Source organism: Rattus norvegicus, chromosome 12, assembly GCF_021556685.1.
Source record: "Rattus norvegicus strain SHRSP/BbbUtx chromosome 12, alternate assembly SHRSP_T2T, whole genome shotgun sequence".
NCBI lineage: Eukaryota > Metazoa > Chordata > Mammalia > Rodentia > Muridae > Rattus > Rattus norvegicus.
In genome coordinates, this window is record NC_141545.1 from 39242156 (window position 1) to 39255761 (window position 13606).

A 13606-nucleotide genomic window follows, 5' to 3' on the forward strand; every position below is an offset into this window, starting at 1 on the left:
CATATCAAATTGCATGAAGGAGTAATGGTGACACTCATTTGTGGTGGTTTTCTTTGGGTGGGAGCTTATTTATTAAATCAGGGCCAGCTTATCACTAGTTGCTTTGATGAGAAAGTGACCTACATTTTCCCAATTTCTCTCCCCTTTTAGCAACATGAAACATTCCTTCCTAATGGAGACCGTGCTGGCTTCTTAATAGGCGATGGTGCTGGTGTGGGCAAAGGCCGGACGATAGCAGGGATCATATATGAAAACTATTTGTTGAGTAGAAAAAGAGCATTGTGGTAAGTCCAAGGCTGACTGATTAGCATATCAGGAGGAATTTAAATGAATTTATTTTTTATAGTGTCAAGATCTGACTTTTTTCCTTCTGTCCAAAAGTTTAATTTGATTTACCTTTTTTTTGGACAGGTTTAGTGTATCAAATGACTTAAAATATGATGCTGAAAGAGATTTAAGGGATATTGGAGCAAAAAACATTTTGGTCCATTCATTAAATAAGGTATGGAAGCTTCCCTATTCAGGGAGCTATCATTGAATGCATTACTGACTGATGAATATGAGTGGGAGTAACTTTCGGGGAGAGTTGGGGGGTGGGTTTGTTACAAGGATTAAGTGAGCTATTTCACATAACGCATGCCAAACCATGGATGTTTTAGTGGCAGAGTTAGTGATAATGTGGACATGATCCGTGGTATAATGCCATTGTCATTTTGGTCTCTGGTGTTACATTGTCTTAATTTCAAGAGTGCTTTCTCTGTCTGTATATATACAATGTAGAAAAGTAGTGTGCCCATCACCATAGCACACTTGTGTAACCTAAAGAGAATCATTCTAATTTATAAACTGTTGGTATTTGTCTAACAGTGGAATTTTATGACTTTGCTTTTGTTAATGTGGAAACAAAAATGGGTGTCTATATTTAAAATACATTTTAACTTGATTAGAGTTTTAATGCTTATGCTGGAGTGATGGCTCAGTGGTTAAGAGCACTGACTGCTCTTCTAGAGGTCCTGAGTTCAATTCCCAGCAACCACATGGTGGCTTACACATCTGTAATGGTATCTCATGCCCTCTTCTGGTGTGTCTGAAGACAGCATACAGTGTACTCATATATAGGTAAAATAAATAAATCTTAAAAAGGAAAGAATTTTAATGCTTACCTAGCACGTTCTATTGTTTTTTTGTTTGTTTGTTTGTTTGTTTTTCCGGAGCTGGGGACCAAACCCAGGGCCTTGAGCTTGCTAGGCAAGCGCTCTACCCCTGAGCTAAATCCCCAACCCCTGTTTTGTTTTGTTTTTTTTTTTGACCTGAGGTCTGAACCCAGAGCCGTGTACTTGCTAGGCAAGCGCTCTAACACTGAGCTAAATCCCCAACCCCCTCTATTGTTTGTTTTTTGTTTTTGTTTTTTTGTTTTTTGTTTTTAATTTTTTTTTATTAACTTGAGTATTTCTTATTTACATTTCCAGTGTTATTCCCTTTCCCGGTTTCCGGGCCAACACCCCCCTAGTCCCTCCCCTTTTTTATGGGTGTTCCCCTCCCCATCCTCCCCCCATTGCCGCCCTCCCCCCAACAATCACGTTCACTGGGGGTTCAGTCTTAGCAGGACCAAGGGCTTCCCCTTCCACTGGTGATCTTACTAGGATATTCATTGCTACCTATGAGGTCAGAGTCCAGGGTCAGTCCATGTATAGTCTTTTTTTTTTTTTTTAAAGATTTATTTATTTATTATATATAAGTACACTGTAGCTGTCTTCAGATACACCAGAAGAGGGCATCAGATCTCTTTACAGATGGTTGTAAGCCACCATGTGGTTGCTGGGAATTGAACTCATGACCTCTGGAAGAGCAATTGGGTGCTCTTAACCGCTGAGCCATCTCTCCAGCCCCATGTATAGTCTTTAGGTAGTGGCTTAGTCCCTGGAAGCTCTGCCCTCTATTGTTTTTTAAGGTAGTCTTACTACATATATTAGCCCATGTTCGACCTTTACACACAACTATCTTCCTGCCTTGGTGTCTCCCTAGTGCTAAGATTGAAGATGCCTGACATGAATCTTGTTCCATATATTTTTTGAGACAGGGTCTCACAATGTAGCCCTGGCTGTCCTGGAACTTGATGACTGTCTTGGAACTTAATATGTAGACCACAATAGCCTCAAACCCATAGAGATCTACCTACCACTGACTCCTGAGTGCTTGGTTTAGAGGCACGTGCCACCAAGTCTGGCCTTTGGCATAAATTGTAATATGTACTATGTGCCTTTTCTGGTTAGCTTGTATTTAGTTGACTAGATATGCAGTCAATGTGCTATGTTTTGAATAGCTTCAGTTTAAATCTAGAACGTGCATCTCACATCTAGGTATGATTATTTCTGAGCAGTGTAACCAATGGGCACATTACTCAGAGTTCTCTGTTTGGAGGTGCTGTGCTCATCCACTGAGTCACACCCTCCCCCCAGCCTATTTGCTAAACCTCCTCATGTTCCTCTGTTATTCAACCCAGTCCAAGGTTTGCCTGTAGCATAACGAGTGCACAGGAGGTACCCATGCAGCCAGCTGTAACGTCTATAGGGAATCTGATCTGATAGGGGTGTGTGTGTGTGTGTGTGTGTGTGTGTGTGTGTGTGTGTGTGTGTGTGTTTGGTGGTACTTTTGTGATAAGCATGCATCTTTGTAAAGTGTCATCATGAGTTGTCATATATGTGTTGGTTTCTCAGAGTCTGTTGATTATGTTGATTATCGTATTTTTGAGTAGATAACTACTTCAATGGAGGTATACTAATTAAATTCTGTCTTTTTCTTTTTTCTTTTCTTTTTTTTTAGTTTAAATATGGAAAGATTTCTTCTAAACACAATGGGAGTGTGAAAAAGGGTGTTATTTTTGCTACCTATTCTTCCCTTATTGGTGAAAGCCAGTCTGGAGGTAAATATAAGACCAGGTTAAAACAGCTTCTGCACTGGTGTGGTGACGACTTCGATGGAGTGGTATCCTTCAGTAGAAACTGTTGAGGTTCAATGGCATGAAAAGTTATATGTAGATAGACCTTTAGAAAAAATGAGAATGAGTTTTTTGTGGGTGATCAGTTTAATAGTTAGCATCCCAGGATTCTAGTCCCAGGAAACTGGAAGTCATTGTCAGGTGTTGGGGGGTTGCTACTTCCCCTGTTCTCCACTGGGGTTCATTCCTGATGCTCGTTCTCTCTCTCTTTTTTTTTCCTTTTCTATTTTTTGGAGCTGGGGACCGAACCCAGGGCCTTGCGCTTGCTAGGCAAGCGCTCTACCACTGAGCCAAATCCCCAACCCCCTGATGCTCATTCTCATGATGGGGTGAACGCTTGAGGTGAGCAAGGAAGCAGCCTTCACTTAGTGCTTCCCACCTCACTTGCTTACAGTATAGCTTCTGCTGTCCCGAGAATGCAGGATCAGAAGTGCTGTTTTAACTTAGTTACCAGGTGTTTATGGTTCCCTGAAATTCCCCCTGTAGAGCATAGTTCTTGCCTCAGTGGATCTTTTCCTGCATTCTGTTAAGAAAGAAGTTCGCAGCTGAAGTGAATACCACATTGAGTGAATGCCTCAGAATTTTCAGTATAAGGGGAAGGATTAGAGACAGGTAGAGAGGTCTTCATTTATGTATGGAATCTTAAGACCTCTGTAGACTCCTGTTCTAATAAACCACACCCCTGAATAGATACCTTCTGCCCTGTGCTATATTCCTCAGCTCCTCCTTACAGATAGTGTTTGATGAATGTCACAAAGCAAAAAACTTATGTCCTGTTGGTTCTTCAAAGCCAACCAAGACAGGCTTGGCTGTTTTAGAACTTCAAAACAAATTGCCAAAAGCCAGAGTCGTGTATGCCAGTGCCACCGGTGAGTATACATTTAACCAGAAAGATATTTGCATGTTACCTTTGCAGCTATAATATTTGTGGATGTTTACTAGGTGCTTCTGAACCACGCAACATGGCCTATATGAACCGTCTTGGAATATGGGGTGAGGGAACTCCATTCAGAGAATTCAGTGATTTTATCCAAGCTGTGGAACGCAGGTAATAAGACTTGTGGCACTATTTTTGCCGTTTCTGTGTGGAAGTCCTGCTTTGTTTATTGATAGTTACTGTGTGTTTTAATTTTGTTCAGAGGTGTTGGTGCCATGGAAATTGTTGCTATGGATATGAAGCTTAGAGGAATGTACATTGCACGGCAGCTGAGCTTTACTGGAGTGACCTTCAAAATTGAGGAAGTTCTTCTTTCTCAAAGCTACGTTAAAATGTATAACAAAGCAGTCAAACTGGTGAGAAGTGTCATCAATATGTTTAATGTGCCTGATAATTGTTCTTAATGAGTATTACCCATTGATACATTTTCAACATAGAAGAATGTTTTTATTTTTATCATAATTCATATTCATATTCTGTTCAAATTGAACTCAAAATTTCAGTATAACCATATCCTAAAATGATGGCTTTAGGTGGTGTGCTTTTTGAGACATTTATGTATGAGCATCTTAAAGATGGTCCAGGCATTCCCATGTGACTGCAAACTGTTTCGGTTGAAGGAGTCAATTTTAGTTTTGTGAAGATGCGGTCTCACTGTGTTGTTGTGGCTGGTCTAGAACTCCCTATGCTGTATAGACCAGGCTGAACTTAGAGAGACTCTCATGCCTCCCGAGTGATGGAACTAAAGACATGTGGAGACTTAAGGGATCACTTTTATGTAACGATATTCAAAGACATATTTGAAATGTCTGTTTTTCAGTGGGTTATCGCTAGAGAGCGATTTCAGCAAGCTGCAGATTTGATTGATGCTGAGCAGAGAATGAAGAAATCTATGTGGGGTCAGTTCTGGTCTGCTCACCAGAGGTTTTTTAAGTACCTGTGTATAGCGTCCAAAGTGAAGAGGGTGGTCCAGCTAGCCCGGGAAGAAATCAAGAATGGGAAGGTGAGTTGGAGGATGTCTGGTGTAGTCTGCTCAACTAGCCAGTCTCTGTAGGCTGACGTCATCTTTCTGGAACAGTCTTGGAGGCAGGGGGCACAGTTCTGTGTAGCCGTTAGAATTCACTCTATAGACTAGGCTGGCCTCAAACAAGGTGTGGGATTAGTGTACACCACACCTCTTTGACTAGAATAATCTTTCCTTTGTTTGGTTTGGGTTTTGAGACAGGGTCTCATTACATAGCTCTGGCTATCCTGAACTCAGAATGTAGACCAGGCTGGACTTGATTCCCAGAGATCCGAGTGTTGGGATGAAAACCTAAAGGTGTGCACCACTGTGCCCAGTTCTGGAGCAGTCTTAAATGGCCGTTACTGAGACACTGTACCATTCTGCCCAGCTCTGGAGCAGTCTTAAATGGCCGTTACTGAAACAGTGCTGCAGTAAGATCATGTGAGTTTATTTTGTCACTGGTTTGGTTTTGAGGCAGACATACTGCTCTGTAACAGACTGACTGTGTTTGCGGGTTACCTAGACCTGGTTCCTTGTGGCAGTCTTCCTGCCTCAGCATCACAACCACTGCCATTGTAGAGATTTGCCACCGTGACTTGCCTTGCAGCAAAGTGTTTGGGATGCCCTTAAAAGTGAGCTCCAGGGGCTGGGGATTTAGCTCAGTGGTAGAGCGCTTACCTAGGAAGCGCAAGGCCCTGGGTTCGGTCCCCAGCTCCGAAAAGAAAGAACCAAAAAAAAAAAAAAAGTGAGCTCCAAACCAGACAGTGGTGTTGCTTGTCTTTAATCCCAGCACTGGGGAGGCACACTCAGGCCGATCTCTTGAATTCGTGGCCACCCTGGTCTACACAATGTGTTCCAGAATAGTCAAGGTTAAACAGAGAAAACCCCGTCTCAAAATGCAAACAAACAAAACGGAAACAAGCCAGGCAGGGTGTGTATAGTGTGTGTACAGCACATGAGCGAGAACCAGAGGATCTCCAGCTCAAGCCAGCTGTGGCTGTGTCAGTTTGAATTGGGCTTCCATGACGACTGTTTAGAGATTCCAGCATACTATAACAAACACAAGTGCTGTAGTTTGTTCAGGAGTGTTTGTGCTGGCTTTGGTTGATGATGTACCTGCCTGAAACACAAAGGTTGTCTTGCAGGTGGTGATGAACACCTTTTATCCCAAAGTTTGGGAGGCACAGGTAGGGAAATTGAGAGTTTAAGGACAGCCAGTGCTATAGAGACTGAAACACACGCATGCAACCTCACTGAGCATTATGGATTTTATGAGGTAAGGGACATTTGTCATGTGCTCTATAATGTATTTTCTCTAACCTACTTTCTGGGAATTGGAGGGAGACAGGTGAGGTCTTTACATATCCCTGGCTGTTCTGAAATTCTAATAAGAGATCTGCCTGTCTCTGCCTTCTGAGTGCTGGAATTTAAGGCAAGTGCCACCAGGCCTCGGTTTCTCCACTTTTTGGCATAGTTCACATAGAATAAATGAAGCCCAAACTAGGGGTTGGGGATTTGGCTCAGTGGTAGAGCGCTTGCCTAGGAAGCGCAAGGTCCTGGGTTCGGTCCCCAGCCCCGGAAAAAAAAAAAAAAAAAAGAAAGAAAAAAAAAATGAAGCCCAAACTAATGTGTTGGGTCATTTTTTTTTAGAATTAAAAAAAAAGTTTGTTTTTTTTTTACTAGCTATTTAGCATGTGCCTTGGTGAAAAGCCATAGTATATTACTCATAGTTGTGTATTTTGTATTTTCCAGTGTGTTGTAATTGGTCTGCAGTCCACAGGAGAAGCCAGAACTTTAGAGGCCTTGGAAGAGGGTGGAGGAGAACTAAATGATTTTGTTTCAACTGCCAAGTAATGTCTTTAAATTTCTTTTTGAATATTAAATTAGATGAACCTTTAGCATTTCCTTTAAAAGTTGTCCTTCTCTGAGTTTTCAGGGTTCTGTGTTTTCCTTCTTTATAATAAATCTTCCGAGAATAATAGATAACTCATGATCCTGAGGTGCCGAGCATTTTGGTGACGTTACCTGGAGTGTTTAGACTTAACGGAGCTGGATTTTGTTTTCTGAATTTTAAAGCTGTCTTAACATCAGATTTAGTGTTATGTGTTTGAAATAACCCTTGCTTTTTTGAGTGACACTTAGTTTGATGTATAAAATCTGCTCTAAACATTCAATATTGGGGAATGGAAAGATGTGTTTAACCCATATTGCTCTCCTATTGGACCTGACTTTAATTCCCAACACCTATGTATAACTCTTAGCCCCAGGGTATCTCAGTATCCTCTTTTTATCTCTGAGAGCACCTGCACAACATATACCTTCTATCCATATACAGATATACATATAATTTCTTTTTAAAATAAAAATTTTCAAAGATGAAAAGTGGAAATTGAAATTGCAACTTTAGAAACCTTTAACGATGATAATTGGAGATCAGACATAGTGGCACCTACCTGCCTTTGTTCCTAGCACTGGGGAGTCAGAGGCAGCAGGTCTCTGAGAGTCCAAGGCCATTCTAGGCCAGTGAGTCACTGTCTTCAAATCCTGAGGGAACAATACAGTTAATTGAGGGGACTCGGAGATGGCTCTGAGTTCTCAGTGTCTGCTCTTACAGTGGACCTCCCACCCACATGGTTGCTTCCAACTACAACTCCAGTTCCAAGGGCTCTGACTGCGTCTTCTGGCTTTCAAGGGCACTGGGCATGCATGTGGTTAATAAACATACATGTAGGCAAAAACCATACACATAAAATGAATTTAAACTTTTTTAAGTCTTAGAAAATCTTAAGCGATAATAAGTCAGCATGATAACTGAGGCTGTCCTGTACCCCTTTTGGGGACCCGTCCAAGAGCTTTGAGAATTCCTGTCACTGAAAACTGCTGGTGAAATGTCTTTCTGTTTTGAATCATTGAGAAACTTCTGCTATTCACATGTGAAGCTACTTGAGCAGTGTATAAGGCCTTCATGGTGTTAGTGTGAAGCACACTGTTTGAGAACATCTTCAAATGTAAATGTAAGGTGTGTTGTAATTGTAAGACATCTTATTGATTATATATTAAAGACTGGTAATTGAGGTAAGTAAATGTACTATTATTGAAATTAGTTTCAGTAACCTCCTTGTCCAGTTTGTTATATTTCCTATGCCAGTCCTGAATCTCTGGGCTTAAGACACCTCCTGCTTAAGTCTCCTTCAATAGTTGTGACTACAGGCAAACACTGTTATGCCCCCCTTTTTAAACCTTTTACTCTTGGGCTGGGGAGATGACTCAGTAGTTAAGAGCACTGATTGCTCTTCCAGAGGTCCTGAGTTCAATTCCCAGCACCCACATGGTGGCTCACAACCATCTATAATGAGATATGATGCCCTCTTCTGGTGTGTCTGAAGACAGCTACAGTGTACTTATATATAATAAATAAATAAAATCTTAAAAAAAAAAAAAACAAAAAAACAGCATGGCTGCACGTGACAGTAACCCAAGCATGAGGGGGGAGAAACTGACCCTGAGTGCTCCCTCACTAGCCAGCCAGTCTAGCTGAAACAGAAGGGTTTCAGTTTAGAGTCCCTTTCTCAAGAGATCGAGAGAGCAACAGAAGACACTCAACATGCTGCTGTCTACACACAGGTGTGCTCACATCCACATACCATCCACACACAAAAAGCTATTAAGAGGAAAGGGTTGTATGCCTTGCATAATGCTATTGGACAGGCTTCTCAAAATTTACTTGAGCTACTTAGGAAAATCTTAAAATTGAAGAGAATGTATTAAAAATATTTAGTAAGTACTTCACAGGCACCACATTGAGTAGTAAGTTTCACTGCTTTTTTCCTACAGAGGGGTATTGCAGTCACTGATTGAAAAACACTTCCCTGCTCCAGACAGGAAGAAACTCTATAGTTTGCTAGGAATCGACTTGACAGCCCCAAGTAACAACAGTTCACCAAGAGATAGTCCTTGTAAAGAGAATAAAATAAAGAAGCGGAAAGGTGAGTGCTTTTCTTTAAGTAGTTGATGCTGACAGTGCTATTGGTCTTTGTTTAAAGAATTAGCCGTTTGATGCTCCTGCTTTCCCTGAGTAGGAAGAGCTGATGCTTTTTCTTGTTGGTCAGTCTTAGGGAATTAGAGGGGTGGCTTGGATTGTTCATTTAGTTCATTTATTCTTTGTGTCGTCAGAGCTGCGGTTTTGTAAACATTGTGATGGTTGGTCATTGCCCCATCCTCTTGCCTGTGTTTTTGGTAGTACTGGGTGGGTAGTACTTGCATTCTTCCTGCTTCAGTTTTTAGAGCAGCTGGGGTTGCAAGAGTTCTGTTTGCCTTGATGATTAAGGCTTAAGAGGCTCATCAAGTTAGTGTACTTATTAGTTATTAGAACTTGTATTCATGTTTGCTGATTAGCTTGGATTGTTATAAACTAGAATATGTGATTGGGTGCTTTCTGTTGTGTTTAACTAATGACCTGACACTCTTGGAATCATTGCAGATATGACAAGATACACATTCTTCCTATTGAATTTTTTTTTTTTTTAAACTCGTTTGTGGGTGCACATGTATTGCTGTGAGTGTGGAGGTTAGAGGACAACCTGCAGGAGTTGGTCCCCTCTTTTGACCATGTAGGTTTTGGGATCCTCCTCAGCTCCTCAGGCTTTGTGACAAGCACTCTGTCTGCTGAACCATTTCAGTGATTTCATATTTGTAAGGGACCTGAAGTGAGTGAGTGGTCTACAACCACTGTCCCACACACCCTGTCCATTTTAGTTGAGGAGCACAGGAAGTAATGGTGCCCTGTGATCAGTAGTATCGTAGAGACGCTGACATGTTCCTGTGTCACAAGAAGTTAGATTTTCTCTGTTCCATTAGTTAGAGAACTTCTTGGAGTTTTGATTTGAGTTTTTGAGCATTCACGATCTGTTTTTTTAAATATTAAATACTTCAAACCAAGCACGTATTTGCCTTTAAAAATCAGATTGTATGTATCAGTATGTCATCTGTCTGTCTCTCCCCACCTCCTTTATCTGTCAAGACATTGTCTCATGTAATCCTAATGTGCCTAGAACTCACTTTGTAGACTAGGTTAGCTTTGGATTCGGCAGAGACAGACCTGGGACTAGATACCTGTGCCACCACACAGCTCTTATACATGAAGTTTTCTCGGTATTTTATGTCTAGTTACTATTAACTCTTTTCAAAACTAGTTAATAGTTCATTGTGAGTGTGACTTTGATTTTGTTTGAACTTAATCTTGAGTTTTTATTTAACTTCTGTGGTCTGAGACTATGTGTGCATATCATGTGGTCTGACTCAGCTCCTCACTTTCTTTCCCGTCAGTTTCCAGTTTGTATTTACACATCTAGTTTCCTGCTGAGCAGCTGACCATACCTGAGTCCTGATTCTTGTGAACTTGCTTTGTTCTTCACATGTACACTCTTACTGTCTGCACTTCTCATTAGACTCAACTCACAAACTAAAATATGACACAGTAGGTCTTTAGAAACACTAAATTTAGGCTGGGCAGTTTATCTTTCATGCAACAGCACATGCTTTTAATCTCAACATTTGGGAGGCAGAGGAAGGTATATCTCTCTTGAGTTTGAAGCCAGCCTGGTCTACAGAGCAAGTTCTAGGACAGGCAGGGTGATGGACAAACAGACAGACACGCACCCATGCACCTATGCACCTACGCGTATCTCAAAACAAAAGTAAAAAAAAACCACAATGAATTTCCAGCTGAATGTTGTTTGGGTCTTGAGGGTAGGTGAAGAAATTACTCGAGAAGCCAAAAAAGCACGAAAAATTGGTGGCCTTACTGGAAGCAGCTCTGACGACAGTGGGAGTGAATCTGATGTCTCTGATAATGAAGAAAGCGACTATGAGAGCTCTAAAAACATGAGCTCTGGTGATGACGATGATTTCAATCCCTTCAGAGATGAGTCCAGCGAAGACAACGAGGACGGTGAGTTCATGGAGGAGACTGAGCTGTTGTGTGGGACGCAGAGGCAGGAGGATCTTTATGAATTTTAGGCCAGCCAAGTTTACACAGTAAGACCCTGTCTCAAAGAGAAACAAGGAAGAGAACCTTTTCTAGGTGCTGGAGAGATGGCTCAGTGGTTATACTGTTCTTGTAGAGAACCTGAGTTCATTTTCCAGCATCTAGGTCTGAGGGCTTGTTACTTCCTGACTCCAATTCCAGGAGCATTTGACCTCCAAAGAGACTTGTACCAATCTTCATACAGATATACATACACAAATATCTGTGATTAAAAATTACTCAAGGGGTTGGGGATTTAGCTCAGTGGTAGAGCGCTTGCCTAGGAAGCGCAAGGCCCTGGGTTCGGTCCCCAGCTCCGAAAAAAGAACCAAAAAAAAAAAAAAAAATTACTCAAATCTTTCAGAACATAAATGAGCTTTTTTATATATTTAAGCGTTTGTGATCCAACAGATTTTAATCGTAGTGTAGAACAAGCTTGTCGGCCTATTAGAGCTTTGGCCCTAAGATAAAAGGAGATGAGCTCAGCTTTGTGACTGTTTTTGATGTCGGGAGAGGGTCTCACTATGTAGCCCTGGATGATGTAGACCTGAACATTCATTTCTTTATATTAAGTTTTGGGAATGTGACTTTACTCTGGATCCTATCCTTCTTCCTCAGTGTTCCTGAGTTCTGTGATCAAGGGATTGCAAGGCCAGGCTGTCCATGGGCTTGCAATTTTTAACTTCCAAATATGGAATGGTAGCTCTCTGTGTGAGAATGAATGCTCTGGGCACTGCTACTTGACAACACTTCTACAAATAGTCAGCAAAACTGAACTTAACCTTCTTTAAAGATCCCATAATGGGGGTTGGGGATTTAGCTCAGTGGCAGAGCACTTGCCTAGCAAGCACAAGGCCCTGGGTTCAGTCCCCAGCTCCGAGGGGGGGAAAAAAAAAAGATATCCCATAATGTTCTAACAAGTTATTTGATACATATTTGCCTGGTCTTTTTAGATCCATGGTTAATTAGGAAAGATCATAAGAAAAGCAAAGATAAAAAAAAGAAGAAAAGTATCGATCCAGATTCCATTCAAAGTGCCTTGTTAGCATCTGGTCTTGGATCAAAGCGGCCCAGTTTCTCCTCAGCACCAGTCATCTCACCTGCTTCCAACAGTGCACCAGGTACCAGACCGAATCTGCTGCTTTGGAAAGTGCTGTTGATGAAATCTGGTATTGAACTTTGCCAGGTGATTAACAGATGTTCTTCATCAGCCAACAGTAACAGCAACAGTAACAGCAGCCTCATAACGAGCCAAGATGCTGTTGAAAGGGCACAGCAGATGAAGAAAGACCTCCTTGATAAGCTGGAAAAGTTAGCTGAGGACCTCCCGCCTAATACCCTGGATGAGCTTATCGATGAGCTCGGTGGTCCTGAAAATGTGGCTGAGGTAAATAGATGTGGTTAGCGCTCGCTGCCTTCCCTCTTGATGACGTTTTCTTCACCTTTCAAAGTTTTTTTTTTTTTTTCTCGGAGCTGGGGACCGAACCCAGGGCCTTGCTAGGGCCTTGCTCCTGCTAGGCAAGCGCTCTACCACTGAGCTAAATCCCCAACCCCAAAGTTTTTTTTAAATTATTCATTTATATACAAATAGGAGTGCTCAATTTGCCTATGTGACTGCATGACAGAAGAGAATATCAGATCCCGGTACAGATGGTTGTGAGCCACCATGTGGTTGCTGGGAATTGCTCTGAGAGCTCTGGAAGAGCATCCAGTCCTCTTAACCACGGAGCCGCCTCTCCAGTCCCTTTCTTCATCTTAAAGTCTGTGATCGAGTGTCCTTAGAAGCCCTTGTCTGCCTCATTGTCTGATCGTTCGGTCGGTGCTTGGTTCCTGTACTGTTGTGCCTCTTTGGTGATTGTGACTGTGTACCCGTTTATTCTCAGATGACTGGCCGCAAGGGGCGGGTGGTGAGCAATGATGATGGAAGCATATCCTACGAGTCAAGGTCTGAACTTGATGTGCCTGTGGAGATTCTGAACATCACGGAGAAGCAGAGGTTCATGGATGGAGACAAGGTATTCTTTCCATGGGTGCTTTTCATCAGAAGGCAGCTTTTCAGCTTCAGAAGGGTCTGTTCTTCATTTCCCCACACCCACAGTATCATTTATATGCTTACTGTTTTAAATTCGTAATTGCAACGATTGTTTTAAGTACTTGAGGTTCTATATGGTGAATGTAGTATGCGTTGTGTATCGTGCATGAGAACCTTTGAACCTTTACATGCACAGGCCAGGTGAGGCGGTGCCTGAGAAGTGAAGAGAGAAGACCCTTCTTCTGAGGCAGTAGAGCAGGCATTTTAAACCAGCCTGGACTATATGAGGCTTTGTTTGAAGACTTAGATTGAGAGAGATAGGGATACCTTTATCTGAATATAAAAATAGTAGATCATGGTTGTGATTGCTTTAATCTCTTTTCCCTCCTCTCTTTTTCCTTTTGTGTCAGTTACTTTTGCATAGCTGCCACTAAATATTCTTCAAAACATTTAGGACAGAAGGTGTTTTGTCTGATGATTTCACACTTTCAGTCTATTGTGAAGGAAGAGCATGAGGAACACTTCTGTTCATGTTGTGACAGTGAGCGAAAACCAAAAAAAAATGGTAGCACAAGGGGATTTGAACTCAGGACCTCTGGAAGAGCAGT

General features: G+C 41.8%; 1 protein-coding gene across 9 annotated transcripts in view; it reads left to right on the forward strand.

The window, feature by feature from the left end:
* The window catches only part of Sbno1 (strawberry notch homolog 1), a 59605-nt gene that overhangs the window by 22572 nt on the left and 23427 nt on the right, over positions 1-13606 (forward strand). For all 9 annotated transcript variants that reach the window (NM_001389247.1, NM_001389248.1, XM_087578398.1 and 6 more), the window contains 13 exon segments: positions 151-284; positions 412-502; positions 2824-2985; positions 3732-3867; positions 3941-4046; positions 4138-4291; positions 4756-4938; positions 6694-6791; positions 8776-8927; positions 10694-10891; positions 11920-12087; positions 12178-12353; positions 12850-12981. In NM_001389247.1, the coding sequence (NP_001376176.1) occupies positions 151-284; positions 412-502; positions 2824-2985; positions 3732-3867; positions 3941-4046; positions 4138-4291; positions 4756-4938; positions 6694-6791; positions 8776-8927; positions 10694-10891; positions 11920-12087; positions 12178-12353; positions 12850-12981 (1890 nt within the window).